At 39.8% G+C, this 24,865-nt stretch overlaps 1 protein-coding gene across 1 annotated transcript in view; it reads left to right on the forward strand.

Moving 5' to 3' along the window:
• LOC124799114 (zinc finger SWIM domain-containing protein 5-like) overlaps positions 1-24,865 on the forward strand; it is a 122,153-nt gene that overhangs the window by 70,564 nt on the left and 26,724 nt on the right. The window contains exon 4 of the mRNA XM_047262652.1: positions 20,442-20,585. Within this exon, the coding sequence (XP_047118608.1) occupies positions 20,442-20,585 (144 nt within the window). The remainder of the gene's footprint in view (positions 1-20,441; positions 20,586-24,865) is intronic.

Raw genomic sequence — 24,865 nt, forward strand, 5'->3', positions numbered from 1 at the left:
AGACACCTCACTGAAAGTGACCCCAGCAGTGTTGAAGCCGTCCTAAAGGAGAACAATGCATGGATTCCATATTAATGACCATTAACAAGTGTCCGGATACTTTTGATCAGATAGTGTCACTCAGGCGTTTACCTCCATATAAGTGGTGAAAAGAATAAAAGAAAATAGAATTAATTTCACAGCCTGGAGGAACAATCGATAAACAGGGAATGTGTACTTTATTAAATCAATTATTTTGAGGTTAGAACCGTCTGCTCGCAGCTGAATAAAAGCGATATTTGTTTCACCAGTCCCGTATTAATTAGTGATAATTACCGCAGTGGCAGGAATCTCGCGTGATAGGCTGACACCGCTGCACGCAGCGGATGTTTGGTGAACGGCCGTAGCGCGGACCCGGCGCCGTCTCACAGCCTGACGCAACCAGTTCCGTCACGCCCTCGCGCGCGCCACGGACGCCCCTAGACACGCCAGCGTATGCGTCCCGCACGACACAGCTGGCAAGTGGGATGCGGCCCGTACTGTCCTACAAGGCGTTAAGCTCGGAACAAAGGGATCCCACCTCACATATTGAAAAGTACGATTACCTCCATTTTTTAGAACAACTACTGCGCGCACATAGCAGTTAATGCCGCCACGAAGTGAGGTCACATCAGAAACGCCAGAATTAGGGTGAATTTTCGGTCCAGGAATACGCACTCGCAACAGTTCTTTGTCTTTTAAATGCGAAAACCTTATGTTAAACTACGAGTTTACTGTAACCAGTCACAAAATGTTTTTGATACCACTACTCGTTTATAGGTTTAGACATTCATCATCAGGTGGATTTATGTCAACAACATGTGCATGTGATGGTGTACAACATTTGGGTAACTTCTAGCGTTGTTCAGTGGTAACAGGCTCTGTTGACATATACATCACATGCAGTTTTGTATACATTCATTCAAGTGTATATAAACCGTATGTTGTGTAAAAATCATCGAAAAGGAGTCTGTGACCACTGGAGACAGTGCTGCAGGTTGTCCAAAAGTCGTACGTTCACAACACATTCACGTGTTACTAACGTAAATTCACATGATGATGAAAATTCTCAAATACCGTACGCGTAGTGAAACATGGACAGTTTGTGACTGGTTGCAGTAAACTTGTAGTTTGAATAGACTTTTTTGTCCAATAATCTTCTTACAAACAACAGAAGTGGCACAATGGTTAGCACACTGGATTCACGTTGAGGAATAGCGGCGTTGAAATCCATCCAGCCGTCCATAATTAGGTTTTCCGTGGTTTCACAATAATCCAGTAAGGCAAACGACAAGGTCGGTTTCCTTCTATTCTTGTTATATCCGAGATTTGCTTTCCGTCTCTAAAGACCTCCTCATCGACGGGGCATCCGTCGCCTTTTTACAACTTAGAAACTTGTATGAGGCCATCCAAACATCCCCAGCGTGTCTGTGATCTGTTCGATAGACCGAACTCAGATTGTTTCCAGCTATAAAATCTGTATTGATAAGAGACAGTTATGGGAGAGTAGTCTACACGAGAAACTCGTTGAAAAGTCTCATCTTTAACATAAAGCTCGGAGAGTACTTGAACAAATCATCCGTTTTGTAATTTAAGTGTATTAAAACTAACCACTAAAGACTGCTGACAATTCATAGTCGCAGAACATAACAATTCACATAACTGGAACTCAAGAAGTATTTTTTCATTCCAATCTGTGTCATTGACAAGTTCGATTAATGGGTTTCAGAGACATCGATCACACGAGCTACGCTTTGAAATCGATAGATCAAAATAAATGAAGGCTTTGAAGAGGAATGTTCTGCCTTTAGAACTGATCAGGTGTGTTTGAAATAAAAAGAGATCCTTATTCAATGGTATGGAGATATTCCTGTAAGTCATTGCAAAACAAGCACGAAATTCAATAATTTTTACTCTCACAAAAGTGTTCGAAAGTACGTGTGTACTCTTCATCCCAACTCTCACGATTCCGTCTGTGTTACGCAAATGCAAGAAATATGTTCATCCGCAGAAACATACTTTCGTAAAGGGGCACACGGACTAAAGAACCCTACATAACGGAAGTGGCGACAGACGAAAGGGAACGCGCACACGCAGTTAGATGGTTAATTATTTCGCAGTTCTGTGTATTGATGTGTTTTATACCAGTTAAAACTATTTACTGCACTTATAGTGTGACGTTTGAAGATATGTTGCAGCGTGCTGCAGAATATTTTAGTCTGAATTACTGCTTTCAGCTTTAAAGGCTTAATTGTTGCTTCTACCGACAATTGAGAAGCCATTTGGTTGTGTAGTATGGCGTCTTTGTTGTGTTATTTGCAAGAGCGACGAAATGAATTCATTCTGAGGTGACAATGTTTCACTACAAGGTATGCATGTCCGAAAAGTTTGCCTTAAAAAAACTTTTTTGGCAGTCCTCCACTGTTTCTGAAACAGTATAAATTATACACACAATTTTTTATAACTTTGCAGTTTAAGCTCTTAATTAAATTACTCTGTCCTTGGTTATACGTTTTATGGCCCTCCTCCACGGATCTTGCCGAGTCTGGATGGATTGCGTATCCCAACGATACAGATGGCCGTACCGTATGTAAAACCACAACCGCGGGATATCTGTGGAGAGATCACACTGCCCCGTCGTTCCTGAACAGAGGCAGCAGCCTTTTATGTATTTGCAGATGCAACAGTCTGTGTGACTGATTGTTCTGTCCTTAGTCATTATGGACTTGCAGTGTTCGTACAGCAACCATCTTAAAACAAGGGGAACTTACACCTGGTTTTTTTCCCGAGGACATGCTGCTCTGCTTATGGCTTAATGATGATGGCATCCTCTTGGTTAAAATATTGCGGAGACATTCCCCAATTCGGATCTTCGAGAGAGGAATATTGAGGAGAATGTCGTTTTCTGGAGAAACAAAACTGGTATTCTAAGGGTCGGACTGCGGAATGTTAGATCCGTTAATCGGGTAGCTAGATTAAAGAATTTAAAAAGACAAATGGATAGTTTAAAATTAGATACAGTGAGGATTAGCGAAATGTGGTGGCAGCAAGAACAGCATTTCTGATCAGCTCAGTAAGGTGTTAAAACCACAAAATCAAACAGGAATAATGTTGGAGTAGGCCTTATAATAAATAAAAAAATTGGAATGCAGGCCAGCGGGTGAGAATAGCATAGTGAACGCAGTATCGTAGCCAAAATAGATTTGAAGCCAACGCCTACTACATTAGTACAAGTTTATATGCCAAATACCTCTGCAAATGATGCAGTGACTGAAAGAACATATGATAAGATAAACTAAGTTATTCAGATAGGTAAGGAAGATGAAAATTTAATTATGATGGGCGCCTGGAATTAGGCAGTAGGAAAAGGAAGAGAAGAAAAAATAGTATGAAAACATGGACCGGGGGAAAGGAATGAAAGAGGAAGCCGCTTGGAACAACTTTGCACAGAGCATAATTTACGTATCGCCTACACGTGCTTTCAGAATCATGAAAGAAGGGTGTGTACCTGGGACAGACGTGGAGACACTGGAAGATTTCAGAATGATTATACTGTATGATGTTCAAACAAAGCTTTCGGAACCATATTTTAAACTATACGACGTTTCCAGGGGCGGATGTAGAGCCTGATTACAATTTAGTGGCTATTAACTACAGATTAAAACTGAAGGAATTGCAAAAAGGCAGGAAATAAAGAAGACTGGACCTAGATACATTGAAGGATTCAGAAATTTTTGAGAGTTTCAGAGGGAGCATTAGACGAGATTGGACGGAAAGAAGGGAAAAGAATACAATAGGAGACGAATGGGTAGCGTTGAGAGACGAAATAGGGAAACCAGCAGAGGATTTGTAGATAAAAAGATAGGCCGATTAGAAATCGATGGATAATGCAGGAGATACTGAATTTCTATAGGAGAAAATAAAAACATGCAGAAAATGAAACAGGCGAAAGAAAATACAGCCGTCTAATAATTAAGATCGATAGGAAGTGCAAAATGGGAAAGCAGGAATGATAGAAGACAAATGCAAGGATGTACAAGCATGCATAACTAGGGGAAGATAGATGTTTCCTACAGGAAAATTAACAGCCCTTTGGCGAAAAGAGAACCATCTGTGTGAATATCAAGAGCTCAGGTGACAAGTCAATATTAATCAAAGAAGGGAAAAGTCAAAGGTGGAAAGAAAATTGAGGTTTGCTGATGACATTACAATTCTATCAGACACGGCAACAGACTTAGAGGATTAGTTGAACGGAATGGATAGAATGTAGTCGGTTTAAATCAGGAGATGTGAGGGAATTGGATTAGAAAATTGCACACTAAAGGTAGTAATTAAGTTTTACTGTTTGGGCAGGAGAATAACTAATGATGGCCGAAATAGAGAGGAAATAAACTGTCGACTGGCATCAGCACGACACATTTCTGAAGAAGACGAATTTGTTAACAGCTAATGTAAATTTAACTGTATTGTTTGGGGTGCAGCTACGAATGGAAATGAAAGGTGGACGATAAACAGTGCGGACAAAAAACAATAGAAGCTTTCGAGATGGAGTGCTACAGAAGAATTCTAAAGATCAGGTAGGTGGATCGAATAACAAATGAGGAGATATTGAATCGAACTGGGGAAAAATGAAATTTGTGGCAACAAATAATCGGTTGATAGGACGCATTCTGAGGCACCGAGGAATAGTTAATTTGGCAATGATCGAAAGCGTGTTGGGGAAGGGGGGAGGTGTAAAAATTATTAGGGAGACCAACAATTAAATAGTCTCAAATGTATGTACGTTGCGGTAGTCATGCAGAGATAAGAGGTTCGCACAGGAGAGGCTAGCATGGAGAGCTGCATCAAACTAGTTTTCAGACTGTGAAATCTTACAGAATGTTTGTAGATGTTACATCACCAGAAGGTGTAATTCGTTCATATTGATACGTCTAAACAAGCGAGCGCGTCAAATAGTTTGCAACATTTTCGTATTGCGCTATATATATATAAAAATCGGCTGTGTAGCTAAGTGGTCAGCGTGTTTGACTTATGCGGAGGACCTCGATTCGATGCAATTCCCGGTACTGCCAGGGACTTTTCCGTGGCGAGAGGACTGGAAAGGGGTGCGCTCCGTCTTATGATGTCAACTGAGGAGCTACTTGAGTGAGAATTATTGATTATAAGGACTGAAAAGCCGGCGGGGAGAGCGGTGACCCGATACCACTTCGTGCCGCATGCGAATGACACCATTTGCAGAGGGCGACACGGCGGTCTGTAGAAACTTTTTTAAATTTAAAATTCGCTGATCTATGAAATTATTACACAAATATGACAATTACTAGGAAGACAAACATAATAAAGTTACTGTTTACAAAGAAGTATCACAATTACATCGTGGAAGATTGCAATGACATCTGCGGAGAAAATTAGTATCACATTTACATCTTGAAAGGTTGCAATAACGTCTTCGCAGCAAAAGAAAGCTTCTCGTAAAGAAAAGAAGAATGATAAAGACTGAATATTGGAATCGCCGTTAATTTTGAGGAAGTGCTGTATAACCAAAACTTTGACGCTAAAAAATCACGTGACAAAATCATCTGTACGACGTAATATTGTCACTAAGTTTGTTTTTCATAAAAATAGTAACTTTATATTCCTAAATATAGTAATACTATACAAAAGTCCTGAAACTATATACGAAGCATGAAGTCTGAAATGTGAAAGTGCAGGATTACTAATGGGGCTAGAACATGGAGCACATTGGGAAATAGAATAACACGATACTTTCAATACAGAAGACAAGCAATCCAAGAACTTATAATCAGGTAGAGACACTGTCTGAAAAAGGATTATGTTTTTCGGACACAGAATCAAAATGGAACAGACATGTTGACGCAATGAAATTTCTTGCAAAAAAAGAAGAGATCCAAGGTACAAAGCAATCCTGAAGAAATGGGAATACAGCCGGCCCCTGGTTCTAGGCGCTTCTAGGCGCTTCAGTCTGGAACCGCGCGACCGCTACGGTCGCAGGTTCGAATCCTGCCTCGGGCATGGATGTGTGCGATGTCCTTAGGTTAGTTAGGATTAAGTAGTTCTAAGTTCTAGGGGGTTGATGATCTGAGATGTTAAGTCCCATAGTGCTCAGAGCCATTTGAACCAAATGGGAATACAGCAAACGAGAGGTCTACAGCAAAGTAACTTCCGGATAAAAAAAGAGGCTGTCATGGGTTTCCAGGTCAGAACTAGAACCAAGGCAAAATCATCATGGATTGTGGAACGTAGGACAAGGATAAAGACCAAAAGAAAAGAATATGAACTGATTCAAAGTGGTCCTCAGATGACCAAGACGGAAAGAAGAAGAAGAAGAAGAAGCAGTCGAAAATGTCACAAATTTCTTAACGTGTTCATTTGTTTTGGCGCATGTGTGTGAAACAGGCAGTGCCAGTTCGTCTCATGTGGCGAGCAGAAGTGAAGACATTTCATAAAACGCAACGGCAGGGCATTTAGCTGAGTCCATCAGCTATGAAAAGTTATAAATATCACTCACAGTTTGCCAGAAATAGACGATGATGACCAAGGAAAATTTTGTGGCACGAACCTTTCGGATGCATTCATCCTGAAGTGAGGCACTGTCATGCCACTGTTAGGGAGAACGATATAGCTATCTCCCACCCCGTTTCTCGAGCGTCGTCACGGCGGTGTTGCACCAGTGCTCCTCATTTCGTACTGCAACGCCGTTTGATTCTCGCTTCTGGTAATTTTTTAGCAGTTGTGGAAACAGATCTGAACAATCATGTTTACCAAGACCATATAAAATGTCCGGTTATCATGTGGTAGGTTTTGGTAGAATGCGTAGATATGTGGTCGACACAATTTTCTATGTTCAGTTCCGCCGCTTACGGCCGTGACTGCGCGCGCGGCGCTGTGACATAACTCGTCCTTGGCCGGCCAGCTGGCGGCGCGTGACGTCACCGGGCACGCCTCCGGGCTACGTCACGCGCGTCGGGTGAACGACTGCGGCGCTAGCTGTAAACAATAGAGCGCCGCCGCGTTGTTGCCACGCCGAGTTCTCGGTGTCGCATTTCCGGAGCAAACGGCCTCGAGTGCAGGACGCGAAAGAAAGCGACTATGCAAATTCACTGGTTTATTAATTCGTACGACATAACTGTTGATTGTGGGTATTGTGTCACGCACGTAGCTAGACAGCACCTTCTGTGCGCTTGAAAGAGATAGTGTCGATACAATATTGCGCGACGCTGATGCCATCTGTCGTCGGTTCGCACAAACTGGTCGCCCTGAGCTGCTGCTTTTCCACGGGCGTAAGGAACTTACCCGTTGCCTTTGCTTAAGGAATCTTAACACTGTTTTTTTTTATTATAGAACCCTGAAACTATTTGTGAGCAATGATTGGGAAAGGACTGTTAACCTTAGATACAAATAAATATATATTCAACACTTGCCTGTTCGCTTTGCGATGCACATCGTTGCGATGTAAATTTGACCGTAATAGCGAGTATTGTCATTTTGTGCATCCAGCGCACAAAATTTAACAATAGGAGAGGAGAAGATTATTAGGTACGCCCAGTCCACGAGATTATTACATATCCAGTCGCCTCCTTTTCTTATCAGTAATTCGAGTAGTTAACATCAACAACTTCATTTAAACTGGAATGTGGTTTTTAGTCTACGGTTAACGAGAAAATAAAGGCCGCGAGAGTATCGTATAGTACTCGAAACTTGAAGGTTGATTTTTTTGCGCTGGAAAGACAGGAATATTAATAGCCGTTGTATATGATACTGCACGTATGTCATATGTCATCAAGTCAAACTGCCAACGGTTCAAATGGCTCTAAGCACTATGGGACTTAACATCTGAGGTCATCAGTCCCCTAGACTTAGAACTACTTGAACCTAACTAACCTAAGGACATCACACACATCCATGCCCGAGGCAGGATTCGAACCTGCGACCGTAGCAGCAGCGCCGTTCCAGATTGAAGCGTCTAGAGCCGCTCGGTCATAGCGGTCGCTCTGCCAACGGTGTTCCATCTCATTTCAACGGATCGAAGATGAATAATCTTGCTACAGGCATCGCGTAAGGCAGGGACTCCCAAACTTTTCCCTTGAGAACCATGGTACTTTGATGGATCACCTTGTTTATTTTGAAGGTTAATAAAATTTTTAAAAAATGAGAAAAACTTGTTTTATTCAGTGATTGCTTCAGTTTTGAACAATAACTAATAACACAGAAACCACATGGATAACACTGGCGAGTAATGATTTAACAAAAATGTACCCACATAAATTATAATACCTAGATCGACAAAAACACTGTTATCGTTGCTCTTCCCAAAGTTGCTTAAAATGCGACAGTATAGCTGGATAATGGGGGACACTCTCTTTTCAGCTATCTGCAGTGAGGCAGTGTATGTACATACGAGAGACTGTGAAGAAGTTCGCTGCTAACCAAAGCAACTATTTACAGCGGAGAGAGAGAACACATGTTACATGAGTATCAGCTGAATATCTTTTAAATGTATATGTGTGAGTGCGGCGGAAATCAGGATGCCAACCACACCTTTGGCTGTCCGAACAGATTTATACAAGAAGTCAACTACTACAGCATGTGGTCTGCATGGGCTGCCCTCAGCCGACTTCTGTAGTCGTGCTGCTCCAGATCACACACTTTTCTTCTATAATCTGGGGTGCTACAATAGCTAAAACGTTTTACGCGTGTTATACTCATTTTGAACTGCAGGTTACCTTATGCAATGCAACTGTACTTTCATTTAAAGTCTATGTTGATAAACATTGTGTTAAACTTTGTGTGTGTGTGTGTGTGTGTGTGTGTGTGTGTGTGTGTGCGTACGCGCAAGACGCAAACAGTTAGCTGAACTGTGAGAGTCCATTCTGCTAGTATTATAAACTTAGAAGTTAATTTGTGCGTATCCTTAATCACTATTGAGCGGGGTGGCGCAGTGGTTAGCACACTGGACTCGCATTCGCGAGGGCGACGGTTCAAACCCGTCTCCGGCCATCCTGATTTAGGTTTTCCGTGATTTCCCTAAATCGTTTCAGGCCAACGCCGGTTTGGTTCCTTTGAAAGGGCATGGCCGATTTCCTTCCCTAATCCGAGCTTGTGCTCCATCTCTAATGACCTCGTTGTCGACGGGACGTTAAACACTAGTTTCCTCCTCCTCTTTAATCACTTTTAACACAGAAAAACAAAAATAGTGGATTTTCATTATTTTGCTATCAGTTTGCAACTTTAGTGTTGTAATAACATGCAACAAGAGCTTAAATGGGTGTGATAACTGCAATTTTGGTAAAGGGTTGCTTTATTTTCGCTGTAGCTACCATCCGATATTACGTTGCTTCTTGCTGAGCGTATTGTGTGATTCTGTAATGTCACTTGTACGTTACTGAGCACTTTATGAACGGTTCTAGTTTAACGGTAGTATGTTCTATCCAGTTAATAATATGCAAACTTGATTATCCACTCATATTATTTGAGCGTAAAAGTTCGTAGTTCATGTTTAACCGCCGCAATAACAGAGTCTGGGGAAGTGTACTTTACGCCTCCCTTTTGAAAATATTGAAGTCTAATCAGATATTTCATATTGTAAAATTTTGAAAAAAATATTTATTGGTTTTAATGAAGACTTCTACCAGATTCCATAAATGTTTTAAATTTTTCAGTTAACCCGAAAACTTAATTCTTAGTAATAGATGGACTTCTCACAATGAATGACATATTCAATATTTTACATCAGTACATCAATATCTCTTTAAAAATTATGTTACCGGAAAATATCAACAACAATTAACGAAATCTCTACTTTTTAAATTTTTTGTATGGTGGTCAGAAAGCACATTTTATTGAAAGCGTGTTGTTATGGTTACGAGTATGTGCAGGTTTTCGACCTTACACGTCAGCACCTCTTTAAAATGTATGTTGTTAATAGATATCAACAACAACCCATGAGTTCTGTTTTTTAATTTTTAGGATGAGCTTAAAGTAACCCCTCTTCCTTCCCCTGGTAATACACGTTACTGAAAATGGGGTGATATTGTTAGGGTTAAGCCTGAAAGTTTGTGGTTCATGAGCTGCGAATTACGAATTGCTTTTTCTTTCTACTGCTAAATATTCTTTTCCACATTCTCGCTTTCTGTTCTTACGGTTGATTTTGTTAACTAACTGTTGAGTACTGATCAATACGAGAAACTGGTAGTTTTAAAGTCTTTGCGGAGTTTTTTACATTCCCTACAAGTCCTTTTTTTAAAAAAATAGTGAAAAGTCTATTGCAGTCTAGCGTCGTTATGGGTCTTCGTTATAAGATCGAAATGGCTGTTACATTTTTTTTCTTTCCTAACATGTTAGATACGTTACAACTGACTAAGAATCAGTATTCGAAAAGAAATGATGATTTTTCACTCATGAAAAACCGAATTCTTAACTATGCAAAAGCATGTTATCAACAGCCATTGCCGACGAATTTCGCAAACCATTTTTCACATGACGTGTTTACATGTTAAAACCTCATGCGAATTTCCTACCCCGGTTAAATATGTTGTCCGGAAAACAGTGGTTCCAGATTCTGATTTAATCAACTGAATCATTAGTTTTTTTTTTTCAATTAAATATTAGAGGTGTAGGCAGCTTCTTGCTCAGTCTAATATTTCTATGTCTCCTTCACTCTACAAAAAGTCGCTGCGTCCATACTAGCCGATTTTTTTTTAAACACAAGGCGTAACCTGACACCCTAACAGCGTAGCAAAAACGGTGCGCGTTTACATGGGAGCGAAAATCAGTTGTGAATGTGCAAAACCGGCTGCTGGAACCGGATTTTGAGAACTGATTTTTGAGTGTTTACAAAATCCGGTTTTGGGAGCCACATGTAAACATGGGAAGCGAGAGAGAAAGAGTATGCGCGGGAGAGCTGCTTTGGTGTGAATTTCTTCATGCAGAGTCCATTAAACCACTAACTACTCCTATAGATACAAAGAGCATGTCTTTTGCTCAGCGAAGCATACTATTCCTATGTCAGAGGTTCTAAAACGCTATTTACGCGAAAAAGATGCTTGTTCCTGTGCACTTTAAAACGAGCAAATGCACAATTTCGTATCCTTCACCACGGTTTACGCTCGTGCTATTCATCTAAATGCTGTTGCTAATTATGAAGAATGGAAAAAAGTGAAAAGGGCCAACGTGCCGTTTCCGTACTGAAAACAGCTGCTGCAATCTATAATCAAGGGAGCTGCTTCGTAGAATTGTAATAAGGTTTTACTAATGCGAGGCGTGAGTAATCTTCCGTGTCCACGATGTCGTAATCACAAAAGTAAATTTATATTTGTTACTATCAAACGTGGTTCTTTTACGAACAATGAAAAGCTAGGATTAGTCTCTGTTTACTTTTTAACTAAGACGAGTTGTTCTCAACTCAAGTTATCAGTCATCAGGAAACAGATTTAATGGCGGATTGGTTGTTACTTGCTTTTTTTTTTTCCACACCAGCTGTACTACAATGAGTAATACCTTAGAAGAGACAGATAGAATGATGCATCAGCACAGACTCTTGCTGTCGAAATGACAACATAATTTACTACCTGTTAATGGAAACGGGTCCGAAACATATTATGTTAATTAATAAAACAAAACATTAACTAGGACAGTGTTCTATTGTTCAAAATAGAATAACATTTCCGTGTTGGAAGCTGTGGCAGTACCAAGTATGTTTACGTTTGGGGTGCTGTTTTGATACCGAGAAGTATGGTTAAGTTTACGGCAATTACGTGATACCCATTTCAGGCAGTGCTGATTGTAAAGGAATCATACAAGAGAAATAGCTCTCAGACTGGGCGAAACTCTCTCTTCTATTCCGAAAAAGATGTACATACCAGCCTCCTCGAAACCTGTGCAGTACATACATTTCTCTCTCTCTCTCTCGCCCTCGTGGGGACGGGCAATTAATTGGAATTAATCGATTAATCGTAATAATTCTTGTAATCGATTACAGGCGCACCGATATTTCTTTAACGTCAATTAATTTTACGCAATCGATTATTCTTACGATTAATTTTTCCAATTTCCCCTTTTTTGTTGTAAATGCTGTTGAGTATTGCCTTGCTGTCTTCTCAACAAACGAACATAACGGATGGCTTGTCACGTCCGCAACGACCAAACGCAACGATCAACAACGAACAAAATGTAAAAAAAAAAAAAAAGTACTCATCGTGTAAAGTCGGGGCATTTCGTGTCGACTGTGTCTTGCTTACGATTGCTCCAAAGATGATATATTATTCTAACCACCTTGATCGCTGCCAACATCGGCTCCTATTTACCGTATCGAGTAGTACCGTACATAAAGCAAAGTGTCAATGCTTCATCTGAGCTTTGCCAAACTTCAAACATCTGCTGGAAAATGAGTAGGTGAAATTCGTCAGCTCATTCAGCATTGCCTCACAAGATGGAACTCGACGTTTTCAATGCTTCAACATTCATATCTTTGTGAAATATAACGAGCACTGTTTTGCTGAAACAGCCTGAAGGTCCAACATCTTCAGTAGTTACGGAATTCCAAGTAAAAAAGAGGCCATTACACTTTTGCAGCCGTTACACCAAGTAACCGAAATAATCTTTGGTGAAAATTACATAATGTGAAGCAGAGTAATACAATTTATTTGTTGGCAAGAATGTTAATGAACACAAACATTTAAACACCAGAATGAAAATGTCTCGAAGAGAATCTCTAATAACAATACCCAAGATGTTTTCAAAATGTTGAGAACTTTAGATTGTTATTACTGTGCACGACAACAGACCTTCGCTTAAAGCGGTTCCATTTTCAAGATCCCTTGACAGTTATCTACTGCAGTTAGCTCGTTAAATATCCTTGTTTAGAGCAAGAATACACAGGAAGTAGCCGAAGTCGAAGAATCAAATGTACAGTCACCATTTACTGCAAAAGATGATTTGTGGAACATACATGAGGCATCAATTGTAATACAAAGACGTACAGGTCTACCACAGTAACAGCAGACAGCCAGGATTTAGTCTCTTGTTCGATTCTATTTAGGCTAACTTGTAAATCAAATGAAATACGTCTTTCTGCAATTCAGAAAGCCAATGAAATTGGCTTCCTCTGTGCATTCTGAAAGACTGGTTGCTAACGCAGGGGACTCAGTAACAGTTTCCCGTTCAAGACTCAGTGGAGAAACATTACATATGTTAATGATCCTCGGTTCACTTTTGCTGCTTGTAAGTATATTTTTACAGTATCTGTGTTAAAAACAATTAGCTTTAGTAATAAATGTTAAATAGGTATACATTTCTACTAAAAATAAAAAAATGGTAATTACATTTCAGAATGTTGAGAACTGCAGTCAGTTAGCACTGTGCACGATTATAGATCGTCGCTTAAAGCGGCTCCATTTTCTACTTATGTTAGTTAACTTATGACACTTACAAAAAGAGAAATATGAGATTGATAGCATCGCTCTATTTTTTGCTGAACAAACCCTTTTATTATAAAAATAATTTTTGAGGTATTGCTTATTGATCTAAAAATAAAGAGGTAACATATCAATTAACCAATTCATTTAAATAATCGAAAAGACCAATTAATTGACTATGTCTCATAATTCTCCCCTCCCCTCTTCTCCCAAACATCTGACACTGACCAAGACTAATGTAATTGGGAAGAAGGCATTAAATGACATTTTTCTCAAGAAATTGCTCATGCAGGGTCGATTTCAGTACAATCTTGATACACCTGGATGAAGAAAGACTGTCAACTGAACAAAAGTTATTACCATTGGGTATTGTTGTGACCTGCTTGAGACTTCAGATTATATGGATTTTGGTATCTTATTGCAGAAGTTAAAAAGTTGTGGAATAGTAGACACAGCTCCTACATGGTTTTCAACTTACCTTTATTACAAAACTCAGTGTTTCAGTTGGTATCATAGAGCAATAAGCACTCTGAATTAGATGCAGTCATATAACTGTGATGTGCTACAGGAATCTAATTTGCATTTTTTGTTGTTTCTAACATATGTAAATGACCTATTTTCATAAGTTGTAAAACTTAGCATTTTTTCAGTTGATACATGTATGGGAGTAAAAGTAGCAACTATTGTCTCACAGAAATATTTGGATGTACCTCCACATGTTACAAGGAAAATGTACTACCATTAAAATCTGACAAGGCCCATTGCATATAGCCCAACACTTTTCATAAAAGGAGTTGTGAACATAGTCAACAATGGCATTATATATATATATATATATATATATATATATATATATATATATATCAAACTCACTTCTATTCTTTTATGCCGTTGTTGACTATGTTTACAACTCCTTTCATGAAAAGTGTTGGGCTATATGCAGTGGGCCTTGTCAGATTTTAATATATATATATATATATATATATATATATATTCACGAAAATAATCATTACTAACCAAGAAAACACCTCGTGAAAAGAAAATTTCAGCTATAGAACATATCAGTGTTCATAGTCAAATTAGTTGCAAACATAGTCGGGAAATATGAGATCGAAATTTCCTAGCACATCTTCAGTTTAGTTATGTTCTGCAAAAGGCTAAAAATCAGGAAATAAAACTATACCAGCTGACTTCGTCCTCATTTGAACCAAATATATTGTCCACTTTAAGAAAAAAATTACACTGCCGATATGGATGTGCATTGCCTGTGCTGCTCTTCTATGAGCAGCGGAAAGCCATTGAAGAATGTAGATCGTTCTGTTTCAGAAAAAATTGTATGTCCTTCAAATGTCGGGGAATTAAAATATTATAAAAGTATGAACCATGAAGCAATATCACCATCTTACTCCGACATTTTGAACTGTTTATGAAATAGTCTGCGTGCAACTGTGCGTATTACCTTCAAATTTACAAATTAAATATTAGAATTACAGAAAAAGAGTACTTAGGGATAGGACCAGAACCAACATTTTTGCGAATGGGATCAAGCTTAAATTTGCTACCCCTTCTTTGACGCCCCTCATAAAAATCAATAACTTTATAATAGTAATTTAGGCAATATATATCGAAATAAATATCACCATCTCATGACATTAACTTGTCTTATTGAGTGAATTAAGGTCAACGTCAAAACAAATAAACAAAAAATTACAAAATATAAAAAATAAAACATGATTACTCATTCTACAAATAATAAATTTAAAATTTCACTTTCTGAGCTTTTTTGCAGCAAAATGATCTCATCATAGTTTATAGAAGCAGCTCGTTTGTGCCCTATGGATATTGTAATCATATTTGTTAACCTTAGTTGACCAGTCTTGCTTCTCGAATAGGTTATAATTAATTTCAGCTTGTAGAAAATATGTTCTGCAGAGTAAACAAACTGGGATGGTAAGGAATATTTTTAAGACTGTAGTAAGGTTGGGATACCCCTCCCCCAATTATTTTTTATAAATTAAACTTAATGTGGATGAGGCAGCGGCGTTTTTTATGCATCTTTCTATTGCCATCACGAATTTATGCACCTTTCTGTTGCCAGCACGTGTTGTTTGAAACATTCAGTTTCAAAAATAAATTCTCCCTTGTTAAGATATTCTAAATATGTATTTAACAATTCCACTGTTTTGGCCTGTAAGTCCTCCATTTACATTTCTTGCATTTGGACATCACACACATATAAGCTTTGCAGTAATTTTCTTCAGCCCCTTAAACCTGCGGTACTCAGCTCCATTATCACTCTGTCAATTACTTCTAACAAGAATATCCTGAACAAATATTCCTGTGAATATCCAACCAATTCTACATCTATAGACATCGTACGCAAGCCACCGTACGGTGCGTAGAGGAGGGTACGTTGTACCTAGCTACTTGTCATTTTTCTTCCCGTTCCACTCGCAAAAAAAAGCGAGAGAAAAACGATCGTCTATATGCCATCGTACTAGCTGTAATTTCTCTCTCAGCTTATCTTTGTGGCCCTTACGCGAAATGTGCATTGGCGGTAGTGGAATCGTTCTGCAGTCAACTTCAAATGCCGGTTCTCTAAATTTTCTCGATAGTGTTCCTCGAAAAAAAGTCGTTTTCCCTCCAGGGATTGCCCTTTGAGTACCTGAAGCACTTCCGTAATATTTGTGTGGCGTTGGAACCTACCTGTAAGAAATCTAATACCCAGCCTCTGAATTGCTTCCGTGCCTTCCCGCAATCCGACCTGGTGGAGATCCCGAACACTCGATCAGTACTAAAGAATGGGTCGCACTAGTGTCCTATATGCGATCTCATTTACAGACTCCTTGAACCTTACGAGCAGTTTTGTCAGTCGTAATGTCTTATCTTTGCAGAAGCTGACCAACATGATAATTTTTTAACATTGCTTAGCAGAAACAAAGTAATGAAATCGAGTTTTCTCATGTTCTTTAAAATAAGTTTTGCCTCAGTTTTCGTTCCTGTGCTGACAAGTTATAAGTGTCAACTTCTTCCACAGCCCTTATAACTTCATCAAAATATTTGAAAACAGCTTCGAGCACCTCTACTCTTGCAGATCATGTGCTTATTCTCTGAAATTTTAGCCTCGTGTTTTTGTAAGATTTCACGGCTTGAAGTTGGAGCCACAAAGAATAGACATAAACGATAGACAGCACCGAAAAAAAATTGAGCTTCAGCTGATGTGTCGCCTGCATGCGCTCCTATTAACTTTAAAGAGTGAGCAGCACATGGTGCAAAACAGGCTAGTACAATCTTTTCAAGTAATCTTGACTTGTCCACTTTGTACTTTTACGTCAAGGACATCCTCTTGTTATATTTTCGGAAAAATAGCTTGTGGCGTTCAGTATCCTGACGAAAGGGGATATGAGATCAAAGGTATTTAGAAATTTGCCACTCTCTGGATCACCAAAATCCTTTGTCCCTCTACACGGACTCCCTTGCTTTGCTAGAAAAAGAACAACAGCAATAATACAGAGCAACCAGCGGCAGCCTACTAGCATGTCCTAATGTGCTACAGCACACTGTAAATGTGGCACTAAAATTACGCAATTTCTATTTGAATGCAGGCCGGAAATTGCACTAACATTACGCCATTTGTTTTCGAATGTGTGCTTGCATGCGAATAAAACGAATGAAAACATGTTTTGTAGCACACTTTCTGCATTAACTAGAAACCAGTCTCGCGTGCTGAAACGATGGTCAAGGTATCCATTACGAATTGTATTTATATTTTATAATGTTACCTTATATTTTGTCTTCACTACTGCAAGCAGTTCTCGTGTTTAGGCCTTTATTACACTATCAAATTTCTTTGTCAAAGTTTGATCAAAGATGTGACCAAATTTTCCGTCAAATATATTTGACAAAGATCTTTGACGTAGCGCTAGAAGGGGTATTGCACTGTCATCATATTTTTCGTCAAAGTTCAAGATGGCTGACCACAACTTGTTATTAACCGCAGCAGTTGCATGTACCACAATTGCACTGTGTGCATATGCGGAAGAGAAGCGGGGGAAGAAAAGGAAACATACCTGGGTGAAGCCGTGGGTTTTACGACACTATAAAAGCATTAAATAAAACTTGTTACGTGAGATTATAGTGGAGGACGTGAAGTCGTACATCAATTACTTAAGAATGGATGAGCATACATATCTGTATGTGCTCAATGAAGTGTATCCTCATATCACAAAGCGCAATATTCACTTAAGAACTGCTACATCTGCAGAAGACAGGCTCGCTGTAACACTCAGATTCCTTGCTACAGGAGAGGGTTGGGTTGGGTTAGGTTAGGTCAGGTCTCCAATCTTCGTAATCTATTTTTGTATTCAGCGTGCCTCACGTTGTAAAGCGCCTCATCAGCTTCATACATCTCTATTAATTTTGCAGTTGTCGGCACACACCAATTGTATTTACCTGCCATGTTTATAAAAACACTACAGACGACAGAATGTAGCGATGCTAGCGCTCCATGTGGTAGCATGTCACATTGCAGTGAACAGAAGCCAAGCGACTTTGATCAAATCTACAGTGAGGCCCTAGATTTGATCAAATATTGGACAAAGATATTTGACAAAGAAATTTGATATTGTAATACCGGCCTTAGGGCAACACCTCACACTCTTTCTTTTTTCTTTCGCTGTTTTTCTATATGTCGCTCCACTACTTCGTTTTCGACCATCCATTATTGTAAAACAAATTTAAATTCACAAATATTAACAAAACAATGTAGATCAATAAAACAGCAAGCAGTTAACAAACAATGGACTGTAATATGATAGCAGGGGATGGGCTGCGCGCGCATGATGTACGAAACCATATCCATGTCCGCTTGGAGGAACGTTAGTTTTATTGAATGATATCGCTTCTTAATTGCATCTGTTTTACATGTACATGACAATTATTTTTATTAAAATTTAGCATAACATATCTTTTATATTTAACCAAAAAATAAAATTTCCTGAAAGCCGCCCCCCCCCTCCCCCCCCCCCCTCCCCCCCCCGCTTCGTAGAGTATATATATATATATATATATATATATATATATATATATATATATATATATATATATATATATATATAGAGAGAGAGAGAGAGAGAGAGAGAGAGAGAGAGATCCTGCGCTACTTTGGGTATCTCATCAAGCTACGTTACTGAAAGTAATACATTTGATTATAAGGAGTGATTTCCTATGATTGGTACAGGAGGGATTCCTTAGTGACCTTGACACTTGTACGCAGCTTGAATCGTTGGTTGCTTGTTGTGACGTGGAGTGCCTCAATTAGAACCACAGCGTGGAGTTCGGCGAGGCAACTGCAGCGTGGGAGCGGGCGAGCGAGCAACCGTTTATTCTATCGATCCTGTCCGCTAAAAACTGCTTAAAGGGGAGCTGTCGGCAGGGAGCGGCCGTCTTTAAAGCGGCAGCAATTAATAACCTCCCGTCTAACAGGTTACGGCGCTTCTTCGCGCTCAACAAGTGGGGTGACGTTTTCCGACCTCGCAGGCTGACCACGGCACGGTTGATTGTATGGCCACCATGATAAACCCTACCACCAAGAGAATCCCCACATCCCCCCAGACCCAGACATCTCAATGAAATGACAATGACCTCATTGCAGACATGGTATGGATTGGCGCGCGTGTCGCCGTCCTATTTTTAAGAATACATACATTTTGGAATGGTATGTGCTTAATTCCGTATTGTGAAAACTGCAATTAACCGACATTAAATGAAAAAAAAAGAACAGCACTACAGGGTAATTACGTTACAAAGATTGGTTTACTATTTCCACATTTATTGCAATGACAGCAAGTAATTAGCTCCAGATAGTGCCTAGTATATTTTTTATTTATTTATTTTTACTTAACAGCTTCAAAAGCTAAAATATGGATCAGGCCAAGAGCATACCTGCCATCCGAGTTAGCAAAGGGCAACTCTCATTAATTTCGTGGAAGGAAGGATACACGTTTGTCTGCACATGTACATCACATTCACAGATTTCCACCCCATTTGGATAATTCCATCATGGAGCTTTTTTTCGCTTGTAGTGTATATAAAATACACTACACAAATATTCAATTTTAAACCAAAGGAGTAGTTTAACCACGCATTGAAAATGACATTTGAAATATATGGTGGTAAATAGTTGCATATGTGGCTCTGTGGCTCATACAACTGGTGTGTAAGTCAGTTCAAAGATCAGAGGAAGGCAATGGCATACCACCTCTAATAGGACCATGCCTAGTGAAGCACCGTGTTGTTCACTAGGTTGATTATGGGTGTGCTTTTTTTTATCTTAAATAGTTTTACAGTACTACTGTGACTAACCAGTGCTTCTTTCAAGTTCAGTTGTTCTACACTGAACTAGGCCTAACTGTTTTGTTTCATACATCTGCTAACTGTTGAATGTAACTGTTGAATGCTAGCCTGGTAAATGTTTTGAATGGTTGCTTACAAATGTCTTTCCTTCTTACATTAGCTAATATTTTGACACTCTTTCTTCCAGTTTGCTTTATTTCCACCTTATGAGTGTTGTCAAGTATAAACACCAGAACTCATTAACCCATTAAAATAAGAAAAATACACCGTTTACAGAACATATTTGGTAACTAGAGGCTTAATGTTCTGAGAAATGAAATAACAGTACAGCACTTGTCTGTGAGTCGTGTTAGCAATGTATTCTTTTCACACTGAGAAATGATATACAATGAACCCTAAGAAATTTTGCTCTTTGAACTACATTCAGTTCTGTTGGGTGTGCTTATATGTTGCTCTTCTGTTGCTCCTGAACAGTAATGCTTCAGTTTCCTCAGAACTGAACATTGGGTGTTCAACCACGGAATGGCATTTAAATAATCACAACTGCTGGTTTAAGTGTTAAAATTTGATGATTATTTCATCTGTTATTATAATTAGTTTATTATTACTAACAGTTTTTTTTATTTTTTTTTTCAGAAACACTTTTGCAGATGGATCGTCAGCAGTTGCAGAAATTCATTCAGTATCTCATATCAGAACACCACACCGAAGTACTACCCACAGCTCAAAAATTGGCTGATGAGATTTTGCAACAAAGATCTGAAATTAATCAGATTCCAGGTGAGAATTACATAAATTTGGAACTTGAAATGTACACTTTAGTCTTTAACATTTACTACATAGTATAAATTTTAAATACTGTACATTACTGAAACACAGTAGGCTGTGCTGCATGTGTGTAGTGGGTGCTACTCATGAGAGATATTTGGAAATCAATCTTAATTTGGTTGTGAATAAAATAACATTATCAACAAAAAGTAGAAAATTCGAAGAAAATCTTTTCCTTTATTGTTTTACATAATCGCATTACACATTTTAGCATTCATCATGCTTTTTAACTAGGTGACAAATTAGTTCTCATAAATTTCTGTTACCTGAAATCACAGACAGCCCAAGGCAGCAACTTGAATTTTTTTCTTGGACTCTGTGTTGGGAGTCAAGACATTCATGTGCGCAAAGAGACAGGAAGCACATTGAGCCAAGATGGAGCAATAGGATGCTTGTTCAAAAGTCCCACTTGAGCTGACTCAACCATTCCTCCTGTTAGTTATATCAATGAATACTTGAGATGATTATGGAGAATACACTTGCATTTCCCAGAAATAATGGTAAAGTTTTTTGTCTGACTTTATTTTTATGTACATCACATTGTGCAGATTTATGCGTATTCATTCCTCTTATTGGAAAAAAACATGAAAAAACTGATTTTATTGGCACACACTTGGAATGATAGCCACTGGAAACATCAAAACTGCTGCTAACTCATAACAGTGTTCGCCAAAGTGGCGTCACCTCAAAAGACTTGCACCAGGCGACTGGTCTACCCAGTGGGAGGCCCTAGCCACACAACATGTCTCTTCTATTTGCTGTTTCTGTATAATTTGGAAATTACCTGAAGATTTTGAGTTGTTTCTGCTACTATTGTCCAAGGACAAAATGACGATGAAGACATACAGTATATTTTACATGAAGAATTATGAGAAAGGTCACTGGTTTACTTTTACAATTATGTTGCTAGATGAAATTATTTGTCATGCACTATTCTCTTGTATGTCTTTTTCTAAACACTTTTTCATGTACATTAAGCAGTATGAGGATGCATGGGCCTCTGTCCAGCTGGACTTCATATTCTGCAACATTTTGTGATCCTTTCAGTCTTCTCTTTCCATAATTTTATTGTTCAATGTAGGTTTTATTTAGTTTTTGGAATTGAAGATGGCTGTAGATCAAGGCCAAAACAGATTATTGCGCAAATAAATCAGTGATTTCATTCAGTAAATAAAAAAAAAAACAACTAAGAAGCATAGGTTTTTAATCACCACATGCTAAAAGATTACAATTATGTAATATTTTACAAATTTATAGGAAAACTGAGCAAATTGAGTGCTGCATTTGTTGAATGCTAGCTAAAAGAAGATTCTTTTCATTATAATTGAACTGATTACGAGTGCTGATTTGGTATTGTGGATGGAATGTTAATCCACTGCTTTGTGCCAGAAATTAAACAGCTATCAAAAAATGGGAGGAAGCTGGTGGCTTGTATCTTAAAGGTAATGTTGAATTCCTCTACCAGCAAGTTACAGCCATTGTTTCGCAGGCTACAAAAGGGATTCTTCCTATAGTTGCCTTGCAAAGAGTAAAACAGTAATTGCAAGTATTGCAGAAGTCTCTTGGACTAAATGGAAGAAAGTAGTATGAGAGAAAAGGTCTGTACTGTGAAAGAGATCAGTCTTCAGGACCATGTGCCTGCCTACAAAATTGCTTCAACATGGGAAAACTGTGGGATCTGAAGTGCAAATTCTAGGAACATCTCTGATTACCATATTTGGAATCCACAGTCACTAATGTGGTATGGCATCAGCCCCTTGGGCATCACTTCATTGAAGAGGAAAATGTTGTTTCACAGAGGTGTGTAAAGAGAATAATACACTCCTGGAAATTGAAATAAGAACACCGTGAATTCATTGTCCCAGGAAGGGGAAACTTTATTGACACATTCCTGGGGTCAGAGACATCACATGATCACACTGACAGAACCACAGGCACATAGACACAGGCAACAGAGCATGCACAATGTCGGCACTAGTACAGTGTATATCCACCTTTCGCAGCAATGCAGGCTGCTATTCTCCCATGGAGACGATCGTAGAGATGCTGGATGTAGTCCTGTGGAACGGCTTGCCATGCCATTTCCACCTGGCGCCTCAGTTGGACCAGCGTTCGTGCTGGACGTGCAGACCGCGTGAGACGACGCTTCATCCAGTCCCAAACATGCTCAATGGGGGACAGATCCGGAGATCTTGCTGGCCAGGGTAGTTGACTTACACCTTCTAGAGCACGTTGGGTGGCACGGGATACATGCGGACGTGCATTGTCCTGTTGGAACAGCAAGTTCCCTTGCCGGTCTAGGAATGGTAGAACGATGGGTTCGATGACGGTTTGGATGTACCGTGCACTATTCAGTGTCCCCTCGACGATCACCAGTGGTGTACGGCCAGTGTAGGAGATCACTCCCCACACCATGATGCCGGGTGTTGGCCCTGTGTGCCTCGGTCGTATGCAGTCCTGATTGTGGCGCTCACCTGCACGGCGCCAAACACGCATACGACCATCATTGGCACCAAGGCAGAAGCGACTCTCATCGCTGAAGACGGCACGTCTCCATTCGTCCCTCCATTCACGCCTGTCGCGACACCACTGGAGGCGGGCTGCACGATGTTGGGGCGTGAGCGGAAGACGGCCTAACGGTGTGCGGGACCGTAGCCCAGCTTCATGGAGACGGTTGCGAATGGTCCTCGCCGATACCCTAGGAGCAACAGTGTCCCTAATTTGCTGGGAAGTGGCGGTGCGGTCCCCTACGGCACTGCGTAGGATCCTACGGTCTTGGCGTGCATCCGTGCGTCGCTGCGGTCCGGTCCCAGGTCGACGGGCACGTGCACCTTCCGCCGACCACTGGCGACAACATCGATGTACTGTGGAGACCTCACGCCCCACGTGTTGAGCAATTCGGCGGTACGTCCACCCGGCCTCCCGCATGCCCACTATACGCCCTCGCTCAAAGTCCGTCAACTGCACATACGGTTCACGTCCACGCTGTCGCGGCATGCTACCAGTGTTAAAGACTGCGATGGAGCTCCGTATGCCACGGCAAACTGGCTGACACTGACGGCGGCGGTGCACAAATGCTGCGCAGCTAGCGCCATTCGACAGCCAACACCGCGGTTCCTGGTGTGTCCGCTGTGCCGTGCGTGTGATCATTGCTTGTACAGCCCTCTCGCAGTGTCCGGAGCAAGTATGGTGGGTCTGACACACCGGTGTCAATGTGTTCTTTTTTCCATTTCCAGGAGTGTATGTGGCATGCACTTTAGACCCTCTTGCTGATATCTCATTAAACAGCAACCCCACAGTCCCTTTACTGTCTTTCTATGTTTGTTGTCCATAATCAATCACAAATTAAAAACAATATAATAGAGGGAAACATTCCACGTGGGAAAAATATATCTAAAAACAAAGATGATGTGACTTACCAAACGAAAGCACTGGCAGGTCGATAGACACACAAACATGTTTGTGTTTGTTTGTGTGTCTATCATCCTGCCAGCGCTTTTGTTTGGTAAGTCACATCATCTTTGTTTTTAGATATATAACTAATTGTATGTATTCTCAAATCTTAACAAGGAAGGAAGGTATTTGTGGTTTAACATTCTGTTGACAACAAGGTCATTAGAGACAGAATATAAGCTTGAATTAGAGAAGGATGGTGAAGGAAGCTGACCATGCCCATTTTAAAGGAACAGTTCCTGCGTTTACCTTAAATTATTTAGGGAAATCATGGGAAACCTAAATCTGGATGTCTGGATGATGATTTGTGTCCATCCTAATGCAAGTCCAGTATGCTAACAACTGTGCCACCATACTCAGTACACTTAAAGAAATTTATAGTTCATAATTGTTTTGTGGATGCAGTGAACAGGTCACAATAACCATGGAACGATACTTATATGTCTTGCAGGATCACACTTCAGACACAGAATATGCTCACTCTAAAACATTGAATTGATCTAAAAATGATACTACTTTGAAAAAGTAATTCATTCATCTTTCCCTAACAATATATTAGGTATGCCATTGTTCCTCTGTGTGTGAATTATCCTCTATCTAATATCCAACAGGAAAAATTAGTTCTTTCTGTGAATGACACTAGTATTGTAATCAATCCAAGCATACAAACAGAAGATATGATGAATGATGTTCTTAACAACATCGTTCATTGGTCTCGTGTGAATGATCTCGCTCCCAATTTGAAAAAGACACAACATATTTAATTCTGACAAACTGCC

The sequence above is a fragment of the Schistocerca piceifrons genome, chromosome 5, assembly GCF_021461385.2.
Source record: "Schistocerca piceifrons isolate TAMUIC-IGC-003096 chromosome 5, iqSchPice1.1, whole genome shotgun sequence".
NCBI lineage: Eukaryota > Metazoa > Arthropoda > Insecta > Orthoptera > Acrididae > Schistocerca > Schistocerca piceifrons.